We start from the raw sequence: 23,270 nt of genomic DNA, 5'->3' as shown, positions 1-23,270 counted from the left end.
AAAGTGATCACGGGCGGAGGTCCCAGTGGAGGTCCCACCCGCGGCGAGCGACAGTTTTATTGTTTACCGTATACTCTACTTTCTCCCTCCTGCAACACGGTCCCGCCGTCACCATATCTTGAGACCTGTCACTGACAATACAATCCATTCAAGACTGTCCCCATTATCTCGAAGCTGATATTCGATTTACCACTCCTCCTTTCGACTGTCGACAACCCCGTCCCCCTGACACCTGAATCCTGACACAACCCCCTCCCAATCTCCGCCCGCCGTCAACCAAGCCAACTCCCCCCTGGTTTCGCGCCCCAACGCGTCCAGGTCGGCGGGAAGAGAAGCTACTTCAGTCAAGTCGGAAAGGTTCATCTGGAATGGTCTGCGCCGACTGCAGCACGCTTGGGTATTGAGACAGATAATGTCTACGTCGAGATTCGGCGCCGGCGGCGGCAGTGGCAGCAATAGTCGGCCGTCAAGTAAAGATGGGCCCAAGAAGAATATGTGGTCGTCTATGCTGGATAGTGTCGCGAATGGGAAGCGGCTGCCTGAGAAGAACCTTTTGATTCTTGGTTTGTCCCTCCCTCCCTCTTCTTGTTGATTTTGGCGCGGTTGGGCTGTTGTTCGTTTATATGTTCGTGTCGCTAATGCATTATGTTGTAGGAGGCACGCCTGAGAGCCAGAGAGAATTCCTCAACACATTTTCCGCCGATACGACAGGTTCTGGGTTCAAGAATGACAAGCGGAAAGGAGGGGCGCCGCCCGTTGCTAATCAGTTTGCACTGGGGTACACGTATTTGGACGTGCTGGATGCTGACCATGAAGGTGTGTTTCTCTTTGTCGGGGGTGGATCATTCATTCATATCCATGGAATTGTAATACTGATTGACTTGCCTGCGTTTAGATACCCTGGCGCGTGTGTCTGCCTATCTCCTTTCCGAGCCCTCCCTATCCTTTGCACCCCTCCTCAAGCCGCTCTTGACCCCACAATCCGTCCCGGAGACCCTGGTCGTGATCCTGCTGGACTGGTCAGACCCGTGGACATGGGTTCGGAGGCTGAGGGAGTGGGTCCGTCTGTTACGGCACGTGCTGGTCTCGCTTGATGATCCGACAAAAATCGTCATGGAGGAAACGATGACGGAGTGGCGCGATCGCAAGAGGGGCATGGACTCTGGCGCGGCGGGCGCGCAGGGGCTGGCCAGTTCTGGGGGCCCCGTCTCGATACCGTTGGGACCGGGTGAATGGGACGAGGGGCTTGGGGTCCCGCTGTGCGTGGTTTGCCAAGGGGTATGTTGCATGGAATGGTGGTGAAGGCGACAGGTGGCTAACTGCTCTGCGATTCTAGGCCGATAAGATCGAAAAGGTGGAGAAAGAGCACGGTTGGCGCGAGGAGGAATTCGATTTTATCCTTCAGTTCCTGCGAACCCTTCTTCTAAAGCGTGAGCGAGCCCCGCGTTTCCAGCGAGGAAGAAACCATTCTGATATATCTAGACGGCGCATCGCTCATTTATACCACCCCGTTCCTCGCCAACTCCCTCCAGAGCCTCCTCCACTCCTCCCTCGGCATCCACTCGCTCCTGAAGAGACAGTCGCTCAAGCACAACGTGATCGACAGAGACAAGATCCTGGTCCCCGCGAACTGGGATTCATGGGGCAAGATCCGGATCATCAGGGAAGGATTCGACATGGAGGGCATATCCACGGCATGGTCCATCGAGATCCAAGATCCCCCCGAGCCGCTCCCCAAAGGGCCAGTCAGCTATCCGCGCGACGATCAGCAGGACCCCAGCATGGACGACGGTACCAGCGCGGTGACGATATTCGAGCAGACGATCAAGGACCCCAAGCGCGACACCTCGCTGGCAGTCGCGAGCCAACAGAACAAAGATAATATCGAAGTCGAGACAACCGGCCTGCAAAGTTTCCTCGAGAAACAGCTCGAGGTCCTCGAGCAGCTGAAGGCCGAAGACGAGCAGGATCGGTCCACCCGACCAGCCCCTCAGCTGGAGATGTCCCCAATGGACGACAGCGGACGTGTCAACGAGCACATCGGGCCTGTGCAGTTCAACATGGGAGGAATCCAAGTCGATGCGGATGACATGTTACGGAAACTCAAGGTTAGTACAACCCTTCACTTCTTCACTCTCAAAAGGAACATACATGACTGACCATCCCCCTTTCTCTCTTTTTCTTCAACAGGAACGAGAAGCCACCCGAACCAGCCAAAGAAAAGAAACGATCTCCTCGCCCGGCGACGAAAAAGCCCACAATCAAGCCCTGAAGAACTTCTTCGCCGGCCTCGTCAAGAAACCCAGTACCAGCCCGCGCGAAAGCCCGTCAACATAATCAATCTCCCAGGGGGGAATGTAATCTTATGTTTATTATTTTACTTATGTTATTGGCTTCATACGTATATCCATCATGTTTACCTATTCGTTTACATCACATCCACGTCCAAATTCACCGCACATCTATCTGTTTATTCACACTACATACACACATACATACATACATGCAAAGCAACCATGCGAGAATATCGAATCAACAAGCATGACACGCTCATTTATCAGTCCCTTTACTGATTCCCTCTCTAAGTGCACATCAACCATCACAGTGCCTCAACCCCATCCTTTCTTTCCTTCCTTCCTCCCCTTGTCGTTATTGATACCAGATTGGTTGGTTTTTCTTTCTTCCATTTGCTATTTTTTGTTCCCACCGGGTTTCAGGAGTCAGCATCAGAGACAGACGAACCACATACACACAACTTTCTATTTCCTCATTCTGTGCTTCTCTTATTTTGTTGGGTCCCTTTTTTACACGTTTCATGTGTACATGTATTGCTGTGCTACCTATTTATTTACACATATACCGAGCAGAATGCATATTAGATTGTAAACAACCTTAGAAGAGTTGGTTTCATCATGGGTTAGTATCAGACTGTGTGCTGGAATATGTGTAGTAAAGGCGAGGCGAGGGCGTTGCAAATCGGACGCCGAGATCGAGTTCGTTACTTTGACGTGCAGTCGGTAAGTCTAGCTAGCTAGCAGGTAGCTACTTGACTCTTGATATGTAGACACTATCTACTGTACGTATGTACCTAGGAACATTTGGGAGCATTTCGTAATGTTACAGGAAAACATTATTTATCTTCGTACAGGTAGTAAATACAGATCAATCGTCATAACCAACAACATGAGACATGGCAGTTATACATACACCCTTTCCATCCTGATATCAGTCCACATCATACACAACATTCACATCATACATACGATATACAACAAATCAACAATCACGGAGCAATCCCTTCGTCCCACAAGAGGAAGAGAAAGGAAAAAATCAATAATTCTCCCACACCGCATTAGGCATCACCGTGCGCATAATCCCCCAATGCTCAAGCGCACCCCTATCCTGAGCCTTGCTCAGCCGGCCGGTATCCTTAGCGCGAAGCACATGGCGACCGCCCTTGTGCACATTCTGGAAAACGGCGGGGTCGATCTCGTGCTTGGGCACCAGGTAGGCCTGGCGGAATTGGCTGCCGAGGTAGTCGGTGGGGTCGGGGTCGCGGAAGCGCAGCGGTTCGGGGCTCCTGCTCTTCGTGCAGAAGACGACCATGTTGGTGAAGTCGGAGGCGTTGTCGACGGGGACGTCTTCGCGGAAGATGCGGCAGGAGGGGAAGACGGCTTGGATGGTGCGCACTGCTAGGGAGGCGGGGTGGAGGTTGAGGTCGCCTGCGTAGTTCTGTTTTTTTGTTAGATTGAGGAATGGGGTATATGCTGGGTGGAAGGGGGAGGACGTACAATGGCGATGACTCCGTCGTGTTTGAGGAGAGCGTCCAAGCCTTGGAGGAATTCCAGGGTGAACAGCTCGACTGGCTCGGCGCCTCCGGTGAAGACGTCGTGCACGATGTAGTCGTACTCAACAGGCTGGACTGCCTGCCGGGCGCGCTGCACAAAATCGATAGCGTCCTCGATGGCGGCGATGTGGTTGGACGGCATGTGGAAATACTGCTGAGCGAATTTGTGCACGACCGGGTCCAGCTCCACGACGGTAGTCTCGATTCCGTGCGACATCAAGGCGGAGGGCGTCGTGCCGACTCCGAGGCCACTGGTCCTGGAGTTAGTTTCCAGCTACGTGACGGGGATTTATCGGTACTCACATGACGAGTGCATTGCGACCTGCATCCGTTCGGGGTCCGCCACTAACATCCTCGACCAGTCGAACCGCCTCCAGCATGGTGAAGACAGCGTAGATCGGGTCCTTGACTGCCGGGTCATAGTTGCGGTGCGTCTTGGTCCACTGGCCGCCTAGGAGACTGTGGTCGCACCTCATTACCCGGAAGCCATCGTCCAAGTTGTCCAGGACCGAGATGTAGCCGGTCGTGGACTCCTGGCGGGCCACAAGGGCGTATCCCTCCTCGTGAAGAGCAGAGTCCATGGCCGCCGTCGTGCGGCCAAAAGGCATATGCACATTCGCCGTGGTTGAGAACAGAATAGACGGGAGCGCCAGGAGCAGCAGCTTGGATGGGATGGCGGCCGAGTACAACGCGGCAATGATGAGCTGCAAGCCACCGCTGGTGAAGAGGTAGAACGACCCGATGAACTTCGCGATGAAAGTTTTGGCAAACTTCAAACCGATCGCATAGACGACGTAGGAGCTTAGCAGAGGTACATGCTCCGCCATCAGGTCCCCATCGTTTTCGACGCGCAGGCCGATCTGTACCAATTTACCGGCGCAGGCCACAGACAGGAACAACAAAGGATAGTAGGTGAAGATGTCCGTCAGCACCGGGCCCAAGGGGTTCCCCAGAAGACGGCTCTGCTGGAACATGAGATATTGGACCGTGGGGATCCAGAATGCCAGTATGGGAAGGAAATAAACGGCCTTGCGACGCGACAGCCGGTGGACGTGGTCCTTCAAGAACCACGCAGCAGCTGCGACCACTCCAGCGCCATATCCGTGAAAAATATGGGACGGGGCACCTCCATAGACTGGGGACAGGGCCCGCAGGGTCACCGGCGAGGAGAAGGCCGCGAGGAACAGCACAGCCATGCCGGCACGTAGCCTGCGATGGTCGGCCCGCCGAAGGATTTCTATGACCGAAGGCATGGTGCTTGACTTGAATTCTCGAATAGCTGGGTTTGGAAAACGAAACCAAACGAACAAAATGCCGTTGGGACTTCACTATTCGAGCATTATTAGTACTAGAACTTCTCAAGTTGATATACGTGGACGGTCAAGCACCCTGTCCCACTAGGCGATGGTGCGACACCACCTGCGGGGATGGATGGTGCAGGGGAGCGAGGTCATGGGGTGAAATCGATGGATATCGATCTGATTTACCTGATTTTTATTCAAAGACCAGACAAATGGCCATACTCCAGCAATTGAACCGAAGGACACAAGTGAAGATCAACTCATCCAGGTGGGAAGTTGAGCATTGATAACAACTGATAAATTGGAATTGCCGCCCGCTTCCGCCCAGCTCCCCCCTTTCACCGCCCCACCCTGGATCGTCGGGATTTCCATGTCAAATTCATGTCATCATAAGATCCGTATCATGACGGTCACTGACTTCAACTTCACCATCTGATCATTATGCCTCGATTTCCAATGGGAACGGGAGTGGATGCAGAGGCGGACGGCCCGTCTAAGCAGGCCGAATCAGAGAAGACGTCTCTCCCGGTCGTCACCAAAGTGAAGAACCGTCGGAAGCGCTATCTCGACTTGCATCCGGAGTATTTCTCTGCTGATCTTGAGCTAGCTGGTCCGCTCGCTCTGTCCTCGTTTCTTTACGACTGATCGCGCAGCGGCTATCTCAGTCGACTACTAAGCTCCAAGCTAATCAAGTTACCTCTGCAGACCCGCTCCTCTACGATCGCCTGATCCGTCGGTTCCAGACCCCCGCAGAACGGGAGGCGGAAGGGCGGGCCAAGGGATTCTCTGGTGTTCTACAGGCTGATCTGTGTCGGTCAGAGGCCAAATTCGATGCGCTGGCCCATCCGGATCCCCACGCCACGATGAGCTACACTCGGGGACCCCATGGGGAGATCCTTGCCGAAGACCGGGACGAAATACCCGGTAGTAAGGAAGAGGGCGAGAAGGCATGGCGCTGGGAGATGACTATGCGGTTTTTAAGGGGGGAAGATGACGATTTCGATTACACGGCGGTTGATGAGAATGACGAATATGATGACTGGAGCGACGTGCAGGACCAATACTTTGACGATGAAGAGCCGGAGTGGGCAGTCGAAGGTGGTGAGGCAGACGTCAGGTCTCGACTACAAGGAGAGACCGGTATACAGGACTTTTGAACTGGTGGCAGGTCCGCCAGAACTCGCTACGCAGGGTCACTTTTATGACATGTCACTCGACTTATTTACGCTTGCTGTTTGGGGGTCATCTCCAGCGTCTTTAACGAGGCTTGCACCTGAGACTGAAAGCTTCATTCAAGCAGGGGCGCATGATATTACTGGGAATGCCAAGTAACATCGCCGACATAGCTCGGGGAATTGTCGGGCGATCCGACAAGTCTGATCAACCACCAACCTGTCATTTGGTCAGGTTTAAGCCACCGGAAAAGTATAAGTACGGTTATCTTGAGGCAGTTCAAATTCTATCTAGCACGCTGGGGGCTATTTAGTGGGCATGCATTGAGGGCCCAGTATGTCTACGAAGACATGGGGGCAATACTTTCCTTGTCATATCACTTTAAATGTGCACACCATGAACTGAAATCAATTCACTTCTATATCTTATCACATTGTACAAACAAGGGGGACTTCCTTCAGTTAGCTCGAAAGTTGAATTACAAGGCAGCTTTAGAAGCACTACAATGGAATGTCCAAGTATGAATGATTATTTCCAATGGACAGCTTCTCCAGCAAAGTCTTTGTGTTCATAATAATAGCCCTACTTAAGCATGCCGTTGCCACCTCAACTCATGATTACACCAAGCAGGCATAGATATCATCGTCGCCTACTTGAAAATTGCACTATGGCCTGGTTTCCACGTATGTACGTTGCGTGTCTTTTATTCACTCGCTCTTTGTTTCGCTTGTTTCCCATACTCTGTCTAATAACTTATGCCAAGAAAGCCCCTTAGACGGAATGATTCAAAGCAGAGAATCTCGCTAAAGGATTGCAGTATTATATAGTGATCTCCTAACAACTATAATGACTTAACCTGTTCAAGATTCTATCCTCTACCTTGAGCATGTAGGTATGTAGACCGCGTCCTATCACTGGAGCCCTATATAGTTGAGTGACTCCATCGATTACCACTTTCTTCCTGGGTTGATAATATTCTGAAACACCATTCTAGAATACTTGGAATTCACTGGCTTTACTCTACACCGGTCATACAAGTTAGATATTTACTGAGAAAACTAAATCAAGGAAAGATCAATATATAAGGCTGGTCGACCCCATCCACAAATCCAACCACGAATACCCACTCGCTGCGATATATACTCTCCAACTTGAAGCAATCGTCATGATGGGTGCACGGTAATCAAATCGCCTAGTGTCTTCCAGACATCGGCTCAACATTAGACCATCAGGACAATATCATGACCATCTATGCTGTCTAAGCAATTAAGCAAAGAGAACTACTACCAGCTACATGGGATCTCTAATTTTCTGTCCTTCAACTTACGGAATCGAGATCGTCTTTCTTTTTCGTCCTGTAGGCATGGCCTGCTGGCAACTGTATCATCATATCGTTATCATCATCAGTCAACGCGCACGCCTTTCGGGGCAAGGATTTATATCGACAAAACACTAACATCAGGAATCAATTTATCCTGTATCGGAAGAAAGCAATAGTCTGGTGCATGTGGCAGTTGTCTCTGTGCACTGCACACACCGCGGCTGGTAATTATAAGCGTGTGTCCTGCTGCGTGCCCATATCTCATGTCACATCGTGGAATTTACCGAGAAGACCATGACGACTTCAAGCATTTAATGATCGCAACTCACATTGTGGACGATACTAAGAAGACTATGCCAAGTTCGAGTATGCAACCATCGCCAAGTCATCTATGAATGACATTTTGCTAGCAGACGGCTCAAGCAGTGCCATTTCAAACAACAGTGGTTGAAAGATTTGTGGCACTATTGAGGAAAAACGGAACAGACACTGGACAACACGACTGATCTACCCCCTACTCCAACACTCCTTCAAAATGAGAGTAATACTCCTATCAACCGAGAATCGGATCATTCTGCATGACGAAAAGTTTCTACAACCAGGGAGTGAGTATCAGGATGATCTCCGGGAGAAACAAGCCACTAAATTGGCGAGATGACACGTCCATCCTTCTCCATTTCTATTTCCTTCGGTGAGAGGCCACAGGGAACCCACGATTGTTCAGGCTTCCCAATATATTCTGGCTGATACAAACGATTATGAAGAGAAAACCAGCCACCCCAACTGGCTGCCTGCCTGAGCAAAGATTTTATAAACGACACTCGCGGGAAAACCCCTCCATGATCAGCTATATGATTACTGGCGAGTTAGCCAGGCTGGTTCGTCCGTGAGATTCTGTGAAGGGGTCCGGAGGCGCGAAGGGATCTGGACCCTTGCACACGTCAGGGTATCATTATACAACAATGTTCTTGAACTCCTAGATCAGGTTTCCATAGAACCAAAAATGGACCACGTCAACGGCGTTGCTCTGGTAAAGAGAACGGGAAATATGACTACGCCGAAATGGATCGATGATCGACTATTATCAGTAGAGACTGGGCTGACGTGTTACCAGTCCTTGGGACACGATGAAACAATGAGATGCCTCGAAGTCAGACATAAGGAAAAGCCCGGAAATTCTGCGCTGAAAACCCAGAATGTTTTCTCGGACGGGATCTTTGCTAAAGATGGGCTAATGTTCAACTGTCATTGTCAAGTTTGGAACGATGCTTGAGCTTTTTCGTTCCTGTGATCTGCTCGGCCAATTTCGACAATGAATTTGGCCCGGGGATGTATACATCCAACAAATTTGAACTCGCAAAGACATCCGCGCTTACTTGGATTGGGAAAGATGAAGAAGAGCTTGGGAGCTTGAGATAATCCCAATGACTGTCTTGTATACGACACTTAAATTGGCCCAAGCGAATCACGTTCAGCCATGCTCACAGACGCCATCTTGTCAGACACGGCTGTCGATCAGTCGGTCGTGCCATCCAGGGTCAGCCAAGACACAGATCTAAATCACAACAAACATTTTCCGCAGTCGACATCCGACGTTTGACTATATTTTTTCTACCAATATTTGTGGCAATGGATTCACCAATGTCAACGACTCACCAAAATCGGCCCACTTCCAGGGCGGACAATCAGGGTTGACCTACTTCCTTCAGGGACTGAGGAACTCAGGACTATACAGAAAATCCTGATAAACTCATTATCATGTCTCGGTCCCCGGTAGTGGTGTTCATTCTCTGGCTGGTATGTCTTTACCCAACTCCTCAGAATCACGAGCTACAAACCATTCATTCATATCAATACACTAACCAAGTCCTTCCTAAAAAAGCTATTCGACAGCGGTTCCCTGACCAATATGCGAGTGCGATATTCTACCGAACGCTTAACCAACAGGTGATAATTGATACCTTCCAAAATTTTGCAACTGGTGAGATATTCGACGACAATAGTAGACCCCGAGCACGAGCACTAGGTATTATACTCAGCAGCACGGAACTTTCAAGAACACACCACAACCCGTGCCCTTGGACTAATGCCCTTCGACCCCGCCTATATAGCCACTATCTATCCCTTCCTGGCATGACTGAACACCTGTCTCATTCAGGGGATTTGCACAGATGTGCCCCGCCTGGCCAACAAAACATAAACAGAATACGAGGTCCAAAAATGGCGCCGACTAGGTTGATGCAAGTCTTGCGAAAGGGATCGCCAGTCGGGAAGTGGATGCTGAATACCAGACACAGGCAGAGCTGCTGCAATGTCATGTTGAGAAAGCTGTCGATACCAAATTGACTTGGTCTAGCACTTTGTGCTTCCTGAACCGGTACCACCTGACAGCATATATTCTCCGCCACTGCAACAAATGCCGGTTTGAGATTTTGATCAGGCTTGATATGACTGATATCTTAACTTATATCGAGATAAAGCAGTCTAACGATGTGCTTGCTCCTGTGTGAGGAGGTACAACATATGCACTACAAAGACGCGGAATGAACGGCATCACGGACCGATGCGAACAGGAAAACAACATGGAGAAAGCAGTAAACCACATACACGGAGTAACTAGCAGAATCACGGCCCTCCGTCATTTTGAACTCCCTTAAAAACAGTGGGAATTCCTGGCGCACATCATTGGAAATCAAGAAGGGGGTCTATGCCTACTACTTGGAGGAAGACACCGAGCAAACGGTCAACACACACTGATCATCTCCCATAACTTCTTTGAAGCAATGAAAAGATTGCAAATTGTATGCGGTAGCAAAATGAGACCGTGTGTGAAGCTCTGGCAATACTTGCTGGCTTCCGCTTTTTGTTTGGATCTGTCTGTTTCGTTTTGCTGCTTGTCAGCTCATTTAATTATGTCGATGGTGACTTACTCCGACGTCTTGATCTTTGATACCGGTTCTCGATGGTCTCGTCTTGGGTATACAATGGGCGGAAGAGTTCATCCAGGTAGAAGTGACATTATATAGGAATTCTATAAGACTTGGTTCATAACCTTCTTATACTAAGTAATTTTTCAGTAGTTAATGGTTTAAATCTTCGGAGAATGGGAACTTCACATAATTACGGCACTATCTACTGTCGATGTAGCCAAAGTCAGCAGAACACTTAGGTGCATGCGGCATGCCACGTCTCTGTTCTACTAGCACCACATGGCCCATCTCGTCTCACTGTGCATATTTCCAGACAGCAACCAGCGAAGCATACTTATACTACGTACAAGACAGTCTCCCCGTCCGTGGACGCTTGGCCCATGTATGTTATAAGAGATGCATGCACAACCAGTCAAGACCCCCCAGACCGCTCATTCAATTTCTTGATAGCAATCTCCTTCAGCTTAAACTTCTGAATCTTGCCACTCGCCGTTTTGGGAAATGTATCGGTAGGAGGTAAGAAGAAGATATACTTGGGGACTGTCCAGATGTCAGCTATCCATCTTCTAATATTATACCCATTGCAAATGGAGAACAACGCTGCAGGGTAAGTAAGTAGTAAAAGCACTCACCAAGATGACTACTAAGTCTCACCCTCACCCAATCCTGAAGCTTCTTCTTCTCTTCGTCCTTCGCGGCAGATGCGTCCTCTCGGGGAATGACAAACGCGGCGACTGCTTCGCCGTAGCGCTCGTCTGGGACTCCTACTACTGATACGTCGAAGACGCCTGGGTGCTCGAGCAGGCAGTTTTCGATCTCTAGGGGGTGGATGTTTTCGCCGCCGCGGATTATGAGGTCTTTGATGCGACCGGTGATGGTTATGTAGCCGTCTGGGGAGAGGGTGCCTTCGTCGCCCGTCTGGTGATGACGATTAGGGCTTGTATCACTGGGGTGGAGTATCATAGGGAGATAACAGAAAAAGGAAGAGAGAGTAGAAAAGAACAGGGTACTTACATGCATCCAAACCTTCCCTGTGTCATCCGGCACCATCACTTCAGCCGTGCGGTCGACATCACCCCAGTACCCTTTCATCAAGAGATACCCACTGACAGCTAGCTCCCCAGGGGTATTAACAGGAAGCACCTGGCTGCGATCAGTGGGGCTCACGACCTTAGCTTCAACATGCGGCATGAGTCTTCCGACGGTACTAATGCGCTTATCAATCGGATCATCAGTGGTAGTCATAGCCGACACAGGGCTCGTCTCCGTCATGCCGTAACAGATAGTCAGCTCAGTGAGGTTGAGCACCTGATGCAATCTCTTCATAAGCTCCGACGGAATACTGCTCCCAGCAGCGATGCCCGTTCTCAGCTGTTGAAACCCTTCGCTGGACACCTTGCCGCTTTGGATGAGGCTCAGCTCTTCCAGGAACATAGTCGGCACGCCGTAAAGCGCGGTACACTTCTCGTCCTGAACAGCCTGGAGCGCAGCGCGCGCACTGAACGATTCCGCGGGAAAGACGATGGCCGAGCCGTGCGTCGCCGTCGCCATGTAGCCCAAGACGGAGCCGAAGCAGTGGAAGAGCGGCGGGGGGCAGCAGACGATGTCTTGTGGGGTGAGGACCATGCGGTCGCCGATCTGGGAGCCGTTGTTGAGAATGGATCGGTGGCTGAGACAGGCTGCTTTGGGCATTGCTGTTGTGCCGGATGTGAATTGGATGTTTACGATGTCGCTGGGCGAGAGCTCTTTAGGTGTTAATGCGGCTTTGTCCGCTACGGCGTCCGACGTCAGCGACGAGTAGGGTGTCAGACTGTTGAACTCGGAGGTGTCGACTCGACCGGACGAGTTGTCGACAGTCATGATGCATTTCAGCGAGGGAACTAACTCGGACCGGAGCTTCGAGACGTGCGGGTCCTGTATCAGATGCTGTAGGAGGGGGACGTTGCTTCGGGGTTCCTTCCGGGGGAGATTCGACTCCGTGCTGATGATGAGATGGCTCGCCTCTAGGTGGTTCAACGCGGCGACGACTTGAGTAGCGTTGAACGATGGATTAATCGGTACCTAGAAAAAGTTAGGTCGATGACCAAAAAAAGAGTGACGTGTCATCCCTACCAAGATCGCACCCAGTTTAAACAGTGCATACGTCGTCTACCCCATGGTCAGCCATCAACACCGCTGGCTATCAAGCCATACTGCAATTATAGCCAACATACTGTGGAAAACTCCATGGAATTCCCAAGCATCAAGCACACGCGATCGCCCGCCCGCACACCCACTGACTCCAGGCCGCGTGCCAGGGCATTGCTTTCGGCGTCGAGACCGGCGTACGTCACTCGGTAGTTCTGATGTCTGGAGACGACCCTGAAAGCTTATCAGCTACCTTGTTCCAACAATCGGAGCCATTATGGAAGCAGCATACGCTGTTCGATCGCCGTATTGCTTGACGATGCCGTTGAAGTGATCGCCAATCGTGCTTTCGATTAAAGGGGGCTATCCACCATGTACGTTAGACCATGCCGACCATGTTAAGCTCCAACAACCGCACATACCTCGAATGGTCCGCGAGCGTAACTCTGCGTGAGCAGTTCGCGTCGCGTCGTAAGTGCCAGTTGTAGAGGCCTCCAACAACTTTGACGCCGGGCTGATCCTCGAGGCAGGATCCCCGCACGGCAGACGGGCAGTGTGATGCGCATTAGGGCTCGATCATCAGCGTGGGAACATCGCTGGTTTTTTGGACAATGTACGGTGTGGAGAGGAATTCCAGGTGAGGAAGAGGAGGTTGACGTGGTGGATGTGGCTGGCTAACCTTTGCGTCGGAGAATAACTGCAGTCTTAAGGTCAATAGTAGGTAGGGTCTCCGCCACGGTCAATCAATCACAGCTGGGTCAATGTGCTTTCATCTAGAGTGTTAAACCGACATTATTTCTATTGAATTATCCAAAGTTGCAGGAAACGCAGCAGAAGGCGATTCTGGCGCTTAAGAGGCAAGCCGTTTGTCTGGTTCCCCTCACGTGGCGTGCGGGGTTGATACATGGTTAACATCATCTTGTGGCTGGGATCGGACTGGTCAACTCTCCTCTAGAATAGATAGGTAGATTGTATGGAGAGGCTGTGGATATCTGTTGTGCTATCTTTACAAGTCGTTGAGACTGGCATACAATAGGTAACAGCGCATGTATCTATTGTCACAATTGAGATACTAAAGTTCTATATAAAGTACAAAAGGTCACAAACTGATAAAGCACAGATCAAGCCTCCTTGGAAATGCAATCGTCCTCGCCACAGCGGCAGTTACCTCTAATACCCGTCCAATATGAAAGCCCATAGTCAATGGTGATCTCTTCGAACATGCCAATATCTCGCGCGGCCTCCACAGTCATCATGATCCGCTTACCAATGGTGCGGCACTCAAACTTGGTAGACGAGTTGCAGGAATGGCTGATGAAGCGAGTCCAGTTTCCATAGCGCACGGCGGAGATCAGCGCTAGGGATTTGTGCTGGTCGTTCTTGTGGATCAAGTTGAGACTGTACACGGGGTCTCCGAGGTAGTTTTCCGGCCGGATCTCTCCCGTGTACTCGCCCAGGATGTCACCCTTTTTGAACTTCGTCAGCGACCGAATCCCCACTCCCTTACCAGGGTACTCGACCAGCTCGACCAGCGTCCCAGCCAGCCCGTCCAGCAGGCAGTCGCATGGATCGTCTGACCCGCAGAGGTCACAGCTCCCATGCTCCGCGGTCCGGATCGTGGGGTCGTCGCCGGTGGACTTCTCGGGGTCGAAGATGCAGTTCTCGGTGTTGATCTGCCGGATCTTGTCGTGGTGTGTTTTGGCCAGGGTGCCGTCGAGCTGGCGAACAATCTGGTGCGGGTGCAAGTGGGTCAGCTTCGACGGGGGCTCGGCCAGTGCTTTCTTGATGCGCACGATGCCGGACTTCGAGTGAGGGCTAAGCAGACCGCGCCAGTCGAGATTGCGCGACCGAGCAAAAATCTCCAGACTCAGTGCGTTCTTCTCGCATGCGTCGATGAATGCCTCCCAAAACCCGATATCTTGCTGATCCCGACACATGATGCGGAAGCCGTCGGAGAAGGCGCAGATGGCCAGCATCTTCCAGCCTAGCTCCTGCGTGAACAGGTCGATTCCGTCGAGCCGGCGCACCACGTCCGTGTCTTTCTCATCGCATGGGTCTACCTCTTCGACGTTCAGGTTGGCGACGGTGCGGACGATCTTGTCGGCTTGCTCGTATTGCCATTTGTAGAAGGGGAGGAATTCGGTCCTTTTCAGCCGCCGGACCGCTCGGTATGTGATGCACACGCGGTTGATGTCGTAGTAGATGGCGGCGAAGAGGTCGGAGATCGATGCGGCGTAGTGTGCAGCCTGTCTGGACTTTCTGAGCTCATCCTGTCGTTTCTTGGCTGATCTTGTTACTCTGAGTTTTTTGACTGTATTGCTTGGGCTGGTTGTCTTCGCTACTTTGTCTGTCTTCGTTGCTTTAGCTGTCTTTTCTGTCGTAGTCGTCTTGGTGGCATCGGCCGTCTTGGTAGCTTTGGTCTTGGTTGCCAGGTACGAGACTTTCGAAGAACGAAGTTGTACCTGTCGCGTTCGGGCCATGTCCTTTGCTGTGCTCCGTAGATGCGTCCTGTAAACGAGATATCAACAAATTCGACGGGTAGATAGATGTGCGAATATTCCAAATCCACGCGCTGTCAGAGAAAGTAGTAATGCTTTATATCAGGCTCTACAGGAAGCGACCCGTGTTTTAAATAATTGACAATGCCCATTTCCATATCGCAGGCGCAGAGTCTCTCAAAATAGCAACTGCTTTCATCGTGTTGAAGTCTTTGATCAGTTCATCTGGTTGGGGTCATCCTCCAATGCAGATAAAGGGATACATCCTCTTGCAAAGAAACTACGCGGTTCAAACAAAGGGCAATTGTCGCAAGTTGTCAGGGGCATCATTGTTCGGCATCATTGTGCCACGGTTCCGAGCAAGCCGGAATGAGATTCGTTCATCTCGGATACAAGACAATGAGACAAAGGAAACAAAAGCTTCCAAACAGTCTGTTGTCATTCTTTGAAGTGTCTGTGTCTGGGTTTCATCCTCACATGGTACCGACCAGCACGACGGTTGTGACAAGACCCTGTTGGCGCTATACCAGGAATGATGGCGACATCAACCTCGGGGTACAGTTTCTCATCGAGCTGAAAATTGCCGACCACAGAACGGTTTCTCTTTAGGTGCGACAATTTTTTGTGTATGCAGACTGCGGCGCAGCTCCCCGGCAAGCGTCCGGGGCTATTCCAGACCAAGCAGGGCTTGCCGTCTTGGCCTGCTTATGATGCAGTAGCACGGAAATTGGTGCGGGCAGATTTGTCGATAGCAATACATTTCTGACGCTATCTTTGGGGGCCGGTTAGCTAAAGTCTCGTCTAGGACCGTGGTTTCAGGAATAGATAATTAGGTCGTACTGAGCTCAGCCTCGTGGGTAGATTAGGTGTATTTAGGGTGATGACGCCCTCGGGATGAAATGATGCACGCAGTTCGCGTTCTAAATCATTCCCCTCCCAGGGTCTTGCAGCATGGTCTTCTTCTGCCTGGGTCTGGTGGTTTCCCTCGTGGGCTTCAGTCCTGTAGAGGCAAAGGCCCACTTTAACGAAGGCCTACAGCCCCTCGAGTTTCCGCAGGCTCGTAGACTATCTGCTGCGAGTTCACCGGCCCGCTTACAGGCGAGGGCAGACTCTCCGCAGGTCGTGCTGAGCAACACTGCGAGCTTCGACTACCTGCACGATGGTGATGACAGCAACGTCGAGTCTGTATTTGCAGCGACGGTGGATGTGGCATCGCACTTGCCAATCTTCTTCCTCGAGGACGTCGACGCACACATGGAGGATGTGTCATGTTCAGAGTCCCACATCCAGCTGGTGTTTGAGTCGATTGACACCATGTACAATGTAAAAGGACAGATTGAATCCACTGGCGACTTCATCATTGTCACCGCGCACAGCGGCTGTGATCCGGAGGGCGAGAGATCTACGCATCGGTAAGCATATCAGGATGTCTCGCAGTGAATACAACTGGCTCATCCACTGCTAGGGTTACCAAAGCCACCTTCGACCCGGATCGCCAACTGGCAACATTCGAGAAGACGCGGTGCACCTGGCAAGAAGCTTTCCACTCCACCGAGGTGTCATTCTCTCGCATACACCATTCGTCGATCCAGAAACGCTCGCATACTCTCGCCAAACGACAGGAACCACATCCGACTACGACCGGCAGTCATTCCGCGACGGAAACCAAATTCACGCCGACGATCTCCTTCCCAAGTGTCACCGCCACAACTCCGTTGGCATCGACAGCAACAAAGTCTCTCAATGAGCATTACAATGATCGGCAGATTTGGCCTCCCGATCTTCCCGGTGCGGATCAAATCGGGTGAGTTGACGATGCCCAATCTCCATCCACATAGCACTAATGGCTCATCTCATTCTGTAGGCCAGAAGGCGTGACGGTGTCCTGCAAAGCATGCTCCCTCGAAGGGGAGATCGAGATCACGAAAGGGTCATTCCGGGTTTCGGACTCTAATGATCTCTCGGAAATGAGTGACACCATTGCTTTTCTCGACCATGGAAGTATTGAGATCGTGGCAAAGAAGCTCGCTGCGCAGGTCCAGCTTGGCTTGGACTTTGTCTTGACCCAGCCGCTGATATCGTTGAATATGACGCTTCCTACGATTCCTCTTACGCCGTTTGAGGTGGGTTCATACATGGTGTTTATAGTCTGATTGATGTGCAATGCTAACAGACGAAGATCCCCGGAGCTTTGGCTTTTGGTCCGTTGATCGAACCCCACTTGTCGTTCGGCGTGAGCGCTGTGGAGGAGATAGGCTTTTCGTTTGGCTTCAATGTTTCGGTGAGTTGGTCTGGAGGCTTACTTGGTATCGTCGTACTCTAACTGGTCACAGGTACCCGACAACTCCAACATCATGATCAACATGACCGATTTCTCCAATTCCTCCATCTCCGGCTTGTAAGCCAATCCATCCCATTCTACAAGTCCTAAACTAACAACAACCAGCGACGAGACCACCTTCCACACCCTCCCCTTTGAGTCCACCTTACCACTCGTATCCCTGATAACAAGCGTTTCCTTCACCCCGCAGATCCTCCTCGGAATCAGCACCGCCAAAGGCCTCGTATCCGGCGGAATAGGAGCCTTCTTGGAGCTCCCAAAGCTCGCCCTAAACATCACTCAACTAAGCGACGTCGACGAGAAATGCGAGCCGTCGTCGAAGGACACCGACTCTCCTCTTGACAGTCTGTTCGAAAGCCTAACCAATTTCATCCCCTCGGTGGATGTGAATATGGGCGTGCTGGCGGACTTTGGAGTCGACATGGGAAAGGAGCCCCAGAGCGTAGCTGTTCAAACGGTCGTTACGTCTACGAGCTATCCGCTTCCTACTCTGTGCTTGCAGTTTGATCCGGATGAAAAGACGTTTGCCGTTCCCACGCCTTTGGCTAAGGTTGCTAGTGGAAAGGCGGTTGATGGGGAAGGGGAGGGGGAGAAGGGTGATGCAGGGAGGGTTGGGCCGGGGATGGTGTCGGTGTGGGCACTCGTCTCGTTAGTTCTTGGGCTGTGTTTCTTCTAGACCAGACATAGTATAAGACGGTGATGTATATAATATACCAAGACATGGTTACTATCTGTATGGCAGATAATGTCACTACACCACAATCTCATGGCTATACTTCCCATCAGATCCACAGCTATACATAAACAAACCCAGCCACAACATCAGATCAAACAAGTACCCAAACCAACCAACAATCAATTCCCACTCGACTTCACAACATCCCTCGCCTCGCCCAATTCCTCGACAACCTCCTTCCCCGCAACCTCAAACGGCTCAATATCCTGCAATACAAACATCACCCTCGCCCACTCCGTCTGACTCGGATTCGCCCACCCATGCATAGTAGCCCTCTGCACAACGACATCCCCCCTCCCGAGCACCTTCCTCTCCCCCGAATCAAGCACCATCTCAACCGTCCCCTCCACAATAACACCAATATCAAGACTGCGCGTGCGGTGCACCACACACGGGTTCCCCGGCGCAAAGTCCACCACGCGACAGACCGTGCCGCCGGGTGGGACGAGGCCCAGCTTGCCGGAGGCGATGGTGGCGTCGTGGGCGGTCAGGTCCGCGTCTTGGGCGAGGTTGGCGGGCATGGAGTTTGTCGAGTAGACGACGTTGAAGGCCATGCCGTGGTCGGGGAAGCTTTGCCATTCGTTGAGGGTGTCCCGCTCGATGATCGCTTGGCCGGTTTGCGGGTTGTGGCCGGTTATGCAGCGGGTTATGGGGCGGAGGGGGGAGGGGGATCCTTCGGGGGATTTGGTGTCGTTGGTCATTTTGTAAATACTTCGGTGCTTTTAATAAGATGTGGGTTTAGGAGGAGAAAGTATATTGTGGATGGTAGGTAGATGGAGTTGTTACTACTAGTATGGGAAGGTGGGTGACCCCGCAATGAGGGACTCTTTGGCTTTTTATATGTAGGCAGGATGCCCCGCCCCATGTCAGCTCGTGTTACAACTAAGTAGACGCAAAGACTTGGGTATCAGAACAGATAATTTGAGTGGAGAACGGTATGATGATCATCACAGCTAAGATGGAGCGACTCACTATCTAGGATACTACTGATATAAAGTATAATATTCGATATTCAATACTACAAAGTAGGAGCCCTAGTCTCTATATGGTTCTATACATTCCCATATCTATGCTTACAATCGATGTAGTATAACCATGTAGAATAACCACATAGAACTTGATATAATTATTATGCAGAGCCGAATAGGATGTTACAGCTAAACCACAGCAGCGCCTATGCTACAGCCCCGAGGAGAAGTCGAGCTGGACGGGTGGGCCTCTTTAGGCCAGCCACTCGATTTCCCCTCAAAGCGCCGAGAAAAAGGCTCCTGATATATCATGCGGCTCGTATGAAGTGTGAGCACTTGTGTTGGATTCTAGTGGGTTCCCAAAATCTTGGATGCGCAATGCGGCGCAGGGAAATCACAGTGGTTGATGCGATTGGCCGTAGAGCAAATCATGTCCATACCTGCGGCACAAGTGGTCACCAAGGCACTGAGTATAAAGTCGTTAGCCGCCGTCTGGAAGAAACGGTATAATTTTAGGTATCAGTGCTACCTCAGCTTTGAAGTCCCATTACTGGTTGTGGAGAGCAGCGGATAATTCGCTGGATTTGGCCCGCATCTTCTCCCGCAGCATATTATCCTTATTGAACAGGTTATCAGGCACCATGGGCGTACAGTTCTGCAATGATTGTGGAAATCTCCTTGATATCTCTTCGTTGGAGACCTTGCAGTGTGAACGGTGTGGGACAACCGCGAAGAGTACGTTGATGTTTCTTCTACTTCCTCCAGGCTATGAGCTGACGGCTTCGAGTCCCTAGACGAAGCATTACTCCATACGCAGACATCGGCCTCCGAAAATTTCCCATCTAAGCTTCGCGACAAGTTGAGATCTCATACTCAGGAAGTCACGCGTGAAACCATTGGCTCTGGTCCGCAGATCGACTTGGACTGTATCAAGTGCCCGTCCAAGAAAGTCACGTATGCTCAGGTGCAGTTGAGGAGTGCTGATGAAGGAAGTACCATCTTTTACACCTGTTTACTATGTGGACACAGGTGAGTCGTTTTCCCTTCCGTTGAGTTCGATCCTAATGTCAGTTTCATAGATGGCAAGAGGACAATTGATGACCTGGTCGGATACACACAAGGCTTGTATGTGGGTGAGAGTCAAGTAAACACTATCGTGGAATGATGAACGAGACACTAGACTTCTTATTTCCACTGTCTGTCATTGGTTCCGCGATTTCGATGGTTGTTTCGGCGGAGGATATATAGTAGTTTCAGGTGGTTTCAATCAGTGCTTGTACCTTGCCATTTCATCAACTGGTTTGAGACATTGATCAAGCGTCTAGGCTGTAGATCACTGAAGGATCGCAGCGACTTCCCTCGGCTCTTTTTTTTAGCAGATACTGCAATTTAGGTAGACATCAGAGTCACTACAACATTATTGGGTGGTGTCTATACTCGAATACGACCCAGTATATCAGATGACTCAACGCGGAGACATCGGGGTCCCAATGCGGAATAGCGCGTGGGCACGGCCTCAGGCCCTTTATCGCAAGGCCTCCCATCACGACAACTTTCTTCAGCCTTTCTTCTTCTCTTCTCTTTTCTTCTCTCTCCACGCCTGACACATTTCGTGAACGATCTAAAATTGCAGAAATTGTTAGTCTTCGCTACAAAAAGTTCTTTCTTTTTAGATTTCCAGTTTCGGGCTTTCAAACGTGGTTCCAAGACCTGTTGGAGCTAACCCTAAGACTTCTTACTTCGACTCCACACGGCTTATTGCTGAGTAGTCCACTCTTATTTTCAACCTTTACTATATCTTTTCATACACTACATTTTATTCCCCTCTTCTTTTCCTCCTTTTACTTGTGGTACGCGATCTCATACGATGCCACCAGACCAGCTTCTGTTTGAAACAGGTCTCGGGGGTCATTCCCCCGAGAATGAGTTGCTCGATTTCGACCATTTCTTCCAGTTTCCGTCGGACGAGTCGTCCGGGAGCGACCCAACCTCGGTCACCTCCATCTCCCCCAAGGATCTTGACTTGACCTACACCGAGACCGACATGTCCAATTGGGAGTCGCAGGCCCAATGGTGCCCCGATGCGTCCCTGGCCGACTGGATGAGCGTTGACGCCTCCCTGGACATGGGCAATTCGTGGGACACGGGTGCGGTCCCGAACCCAGCGGACATGTTTCAGCTCCCCGCTATTTCCTCCACGGATGAGAGCAGCGCGTGGGTGCAGGACGTTCCCTCCCTCGACGATTCGTTCTACTCGGTGCTGCGCGACATGGTCGAGTCGCAGGCCGCTGTCGACCCGCGTGCGTCGTCCGACAAGGAGAAGCGCAGAGAAGCGGCCATCGCGATCCACATGCAGCGTCTCCAGGATGCGTCGCTCGTCGATCTCAACCCCTCAACCGACTCAACCACCAGTTTCTCATCAGGGTGCTCAGTTGCCCCGTCGTCCGCAACTGCAGCGACCACGCCGCCTTCCGAGTCCTCCCACCAGTCTCCCACCCCCGTCGCGAGTAGTAACCCGCCCCGCGGGGGTATGGAGATAGTGCTGGATTTGAACATGGACACGGCTACCAATCTGCCGAAGAAGCAGAAGCCGCGATCCCGCGCCCAAAAGGAGAATTACATCAACGTTCGAAAGCATGGGGCTTGCGAGAAGCACCGAAAGCAGCACAAGAGGGTACGTACCAGGGTTTTCAACGGTTGTTGTGATGATACTAATATGAATATAGTGCAATTGCCTTGACAAGGCCGCTGCTCGGGTCGCTGTCACTGACGCTGCGGTTGTACCCAAGTCGGTGTTTGCTGAACGGGGACGAACTACAATGCGCCGGCGGGTTGACGAGATGGCATCACCGAATGTACAACTCCCCACGACCGTTGACAGGGTTCGCCGCCATAAGTTCGTGTCTCTCGATCCTTCCTGTGGCGTCCCAGAAACGGTGGCTGCTCCACACGTATCTCGCAGCTCCCTGTCTCTTCAACAGCGCCCGGGGGTGGTGAATACCGGGCACTTTACCCGACACTTGGTATCTACCCACGACCGGGTACTACCAGCGGAGGGAGTTGGAAGACAGGCGGTCGATCAGAATCCTTCAGTCCTCCGCCATGGTCGGAAGATATCCGACAAATCTGGAGGATCTGGACACCGGCCACTCCAATGCACCCAGGATTCATCGGTCCCAGGACATCGCGCGGTTTCGGGAGAGAACCCATTCTCTCCAGCTGTCACCCGATGCCCCAAGTCCATGGCCTCCCAAAGCGATCGATCGGTGGTCGAAAGACACCGCCTCCGGCCCAAAACACAGGCCGCGCGGTCCCCAGCCCTTCCAGCATCAACCAATGTTGCCCAGCGAGAAGCGGGCCTCACGATACAGTCTCTCCTCAGATCCGCAAGCTCCGTCATACAATGTACGATTCGTGGGCTTGCTTCTGTATGGCATTGTCCATCGGCACTGGTATCATTGGCCGTCTATGGCAGAATCGTTATTTTCTCTTCTCGACAACATTGGCTCACTCGGAAGGGATTGGGGCTGCTCTAGCCCGGTGATTGATTGCGTGTATTAGCGAGTGTTTTTGTGCTAAATTGGTCCAGCGGTTTGTAGCGATTGTTTTGTGTTGATTTGGTGATACCACGCCTGTTTTAGTTAGCATTGATTCTGCCAATAAAAGTATAACATAGACATATCTCAGTAAGGTTGTATGGTTCCTGTCTGTAGTTGTATACCCCATCTTATTGGAGAACTTGTTCCATGGAACCAAGACTCGCCGGAAACAGCAAGTGCAGTGAAGTCATGTCACACGATGCAAATAAGCCGGACTCAACTCAAGTACAGTTTTCACTTGGTGAACATATTGTATATCATTCTATTCAGACCTTAAAGGTGTGGGGAGAACGCTAGAAAGCGCCCCCACAGTAAGAAAACCCGCCCCACGCCATCCCTGCCTGAGGCGACGACCGGCATGGCCAGACTCTCCTTTTCGCGCCGCCCATCGCGAGGCCATCCGTATCAGTATCAACCTGTTCAGGACAC

General features: G+C 51.4%; 9 protein-coding genes across 9 annotated transcripts; 5 read left to right on the top strand and 4 right to left on the bottom strand.

Annotated features, from left to right (window-relative positions):
• Nucleotides 1-412: 412 nt before the first annotated feature.
• Nucleotides 413-2,337, top strand: P168DRAFT_232462 (dynein family protein; the record flags this gene model as incomplete). The annotated part of the gene is made up of 6 exons (XM_024833320.1): nt 413-563; nt 655-816; nt 896-1,278; nt 1,337-1,430; nt 1,483-2,108; nt 2,191-2,337. The coding sequence occupies 6 exons, from the start codon at nt 413-415 to the stop codon at nt 2,335-2,337; spliced, it is 1,563 nt and encodes a 520-aa protein (XP_024695264.1).
• A 785-nt stretch (nt 2,338-3,122) lies between these two features.
• Nucleotides 3,123-5,406, bottom strand: P168DRAFT_265342 (spermidine synthase). The gene is made up of 4 exons (XM_024834907.1): nt 5,335-5,406; nt 4,151-5,175; nt 3,792-4,098; nt 3,123-3,732 (listed from the first exon to the last, which is right to left on the bottom strand). Exons 2-4 carry the CDS (start codon nt 5,098-5,100, stop codon nt 3,331-3,333), a joined length of 1,659 nt encoding a protein of 552 aa, XP_024695263.1. The 5' UTR covers nt 5,101-5,175; nt 5,335-5,406; the 3' UTR covers nt 3,123-3,330.
• A 183-nt stretch (nt 5,407-5,589) lies between these two features.
• Nucleotides 5,590-6,305, top strand: P168DRAFT_316657 (uncharacterized protein; the record flags this gene model as incomplete). The annotated part of the gene is made up of 2 exons (XM_024840036.1): nt 5,590-5,758; nt 5,854-6,305. 2 exons carry the CDS (start codon nt 5,590-5,592, stop codon nt 6,303-6,305), a joined length of 621 nt encoding a protein of 206 aa, XP_024695262.1.
• Nucleotides 6,306-10,818: 4,513 nt separating this feature from the next.
• On the bottom strand, nt 10,819-13,519 carry P168DRAFT_249489 (putative AMP-binding enzyme). The gene is made up of 7 exons (XM_024834170.1): nt 13,122-13,519; nt 12,992-13,062; nt 12,786-12,933; nt 12,685-12,720; nt 11,587-12,633; nt 11,205-11,490; nt 10,819-11,112 (listed from the first exon to the last, which is right to left on the bottom strand). Exons 1-7 carry the CDS (start codon nt 13,263-13,265, stop codon nt 10,985-10,987), a joined length of 1,860 nt encoding a protein of 619 aa, XP_024695261.1. The 5' UTR covers nt 13,266-13,519; the 3' UTR covers nt 10,819-10,984.
• Nucleotides 13,520-13,820: 301 nt separating this feature from the next.
• On the bottom strand, nt 13,821-15,179 carry P168DRAFT_325506 (SET domain protein; the record flags this gene model as incomplete). The annotated part of the gene is made up of 1 exon (XM_024841011.1): nt 13,821-15,179. The coding sequence occupies one exon, from the start codon at nt 15,177-15,179 to the stop codon at nt 13,821-13,823; it is 1,359 nt and encodes a 452-aa protein (XP_024695260.1).
• A 969-nt stretch (nt 15,180-16,148) lies between these two features.
• Nucleotides 16,149-18,214, top strand: P168DRAFT_339963 (putative GPI anchored protein; the record flags this gene model as incomplete). Its single annotated transcript, XM_024841783.1, has 6 exons — nt 16,149-16,609; nt 16,663-17,001; nt 17,062-17,320; nt 17,371-17,478; nt 17,531-17,595; nt 17,644-18,214. The coding sequence occupies 6 exons, from the start codon at nt 16,149-16,151 to the stop codon at nt 18,212-18,214; spliced, it is 1,803 nt and encodes a 600-aa protein (XP_024695259.1).
• On the bottom strand, nt 18,208-19,066 carry P168DRAFT_288586 (cupin domain-containing protein). Its single transcript, XM_024836822.1, has one exon. The coding sequence runs from the start codon at nt 18,973-18,975 to the stop codon at nt 18,394-18,396; it is 582 nt and encodes a 193-aa protein (XP_024695258.1). The 5' UTR covers nt 18,976-19,066; the 3' UTR covers nt 18,208-18,393.
• Nucleotides 19,067-19,875: 809 nt separating this feature from the next.
• Nucleotides 19,876-20,424, top strand: P168DRAFT_288585 (zinc ribbon domain-containing protein). The gene is made up of 3 exons (XM_024836821.1): nt 19,876-19,977; nt 20,030-20,271; nt 20,322-20,424. The coding sequence occupies exons 1-3, from the start codon at nt 19,903-19,905 to the stop codon at nt 20,338-20,340; spliced, it is 336 nt and encodes a 111-aa protein (XP_024695257.1). The 5' UTR covers nt 19,876-19,902; the 3' UTR covers nt 20,341-20,424.
• Nucleotides 20,425-20,815: 391 nt separating this feature from the next.
• Nucleotides 20,816-22,918, top strand: P168DRAFT_288584 (uncharacterized protein). Its single transcript, XM_024836820.1, has 2 exons — nt 20,816-21,916; nt 21,969-22,918. The coding sequence occupies exons 1-2, from the start codon at nt 21,110-21,112 to the stop codon at nt 22,776-22,778; spliced, it is 1,617 nt and encodes a 538-aa protein (XP_024695256.1). The 5' UTR covers nt 20,816-21,109; the 3' UTR covers nt 22,779-22,918.
• Nucleotides 22,919-23,270: the final 352 nt, after the last annotated feature.

The sequence above is a fragment of the Aspergillus campestris genome (genome assembly GCF_002847485.1).
Source record: "Aspergillus campestris IBT 28561 chromosome Unknown P168scaffold_3, whole genome shotgun sequence".
In the NCBI taxonomy this organism is placed as follows: Eukaryota; Fungi; Ascomycota; class Eurotiomycetes; order Eurotiales; family Aspergillaceae; genus Aspergillus; species Aspergillus campestris.
Note: the sequence above shows the minus strand (reverse complement) of the source record. Positions and strands in the feature narration are given on the sequence as shown.

Excerpts from the sequence above, each read along its gene's own strand:
- P168DRAFT_265342 (XM_024834907.1), bottom strand. The coding sequence starts at position 5,100 with ATGCCTTCGGTCATAGAAATCCTTCGGCGGGCCGACCATCGCAGGCTA. Across the intron at positions 4,099-4,150 it reads GGTCGCAATGCACTCGTCAT|TGGCCTCGGAGTCGGCACGA; the intron begins GTGAGTACCGAT and ends CTCCAGGACCAG. Across the intron at positions 3,733-3,791 it reads ACGACGGAGTCATCGCCATT|AACTACGCAGGCGACCTCAA; the intron begins GTACGTCCTCCC and ends ACAAAAAAACAG.
- P168DRAFT_249489 (XM_024834170.1), bottom strand. The coding sequence starts at position 13,265 with ATGCGCATCACACTGCCCGTCTGCCGTGCGGGGATCCTGCCTCGAGGA. Across the intron at positions 12,934-12,991 it reads CAATACGGCGATCGAACAGC|GGTCGTCTCCAGACATCAGA; the intron begins GTATGCTGCTTC and ends ATAAGCTTTCAG. Across the intron at positions 12,634-12,684 it reads TTAAACTGGGTGCGATCTTG|GTACCGATTAATCCATCGTT; the intron begins GTAGGGATGACA and ends AACTTTTTCTAG.
- P168DRAFT_288585 (XM_024836821.1), top strand. The coding sequence starts at position 19,903 with ATGATTGTGGAAATCTCCTTGATATCTCTTCGTTGGAGACCTTGCAGT. Across the intron at positions 19,978-20,029 it reads GTGTGGGACAACCGCGAAGA|TCCCTAGACGAAGCATTACT; the intron begins GTACGTTGATGT and ends GACGGCTTCGAG.
- P168DRAFT_288584 (XM_024836820.1), top strand. The coding sequence starts at position 21,110 with ATGCCACCAGACCAGCTTCTGTTTGAAACAGGTCTCGGGGGTCATTCC. Across the intron at positions 21,917-21,968 it reads ACCGAAAGCAGCACAAGAGG|TGCAATTGCCTTGACAAGGC; the intron begins GTACGTACCAGG and ends ATATGAATATAG.
- P168DRAFT_288586 (XM_024836822.1), bottom strand. The coding sequence starts at position 18,975 with ATGACCAACGACACCAAATCCCCCGAAGGATCCCCCTCCCCCCTCCGC.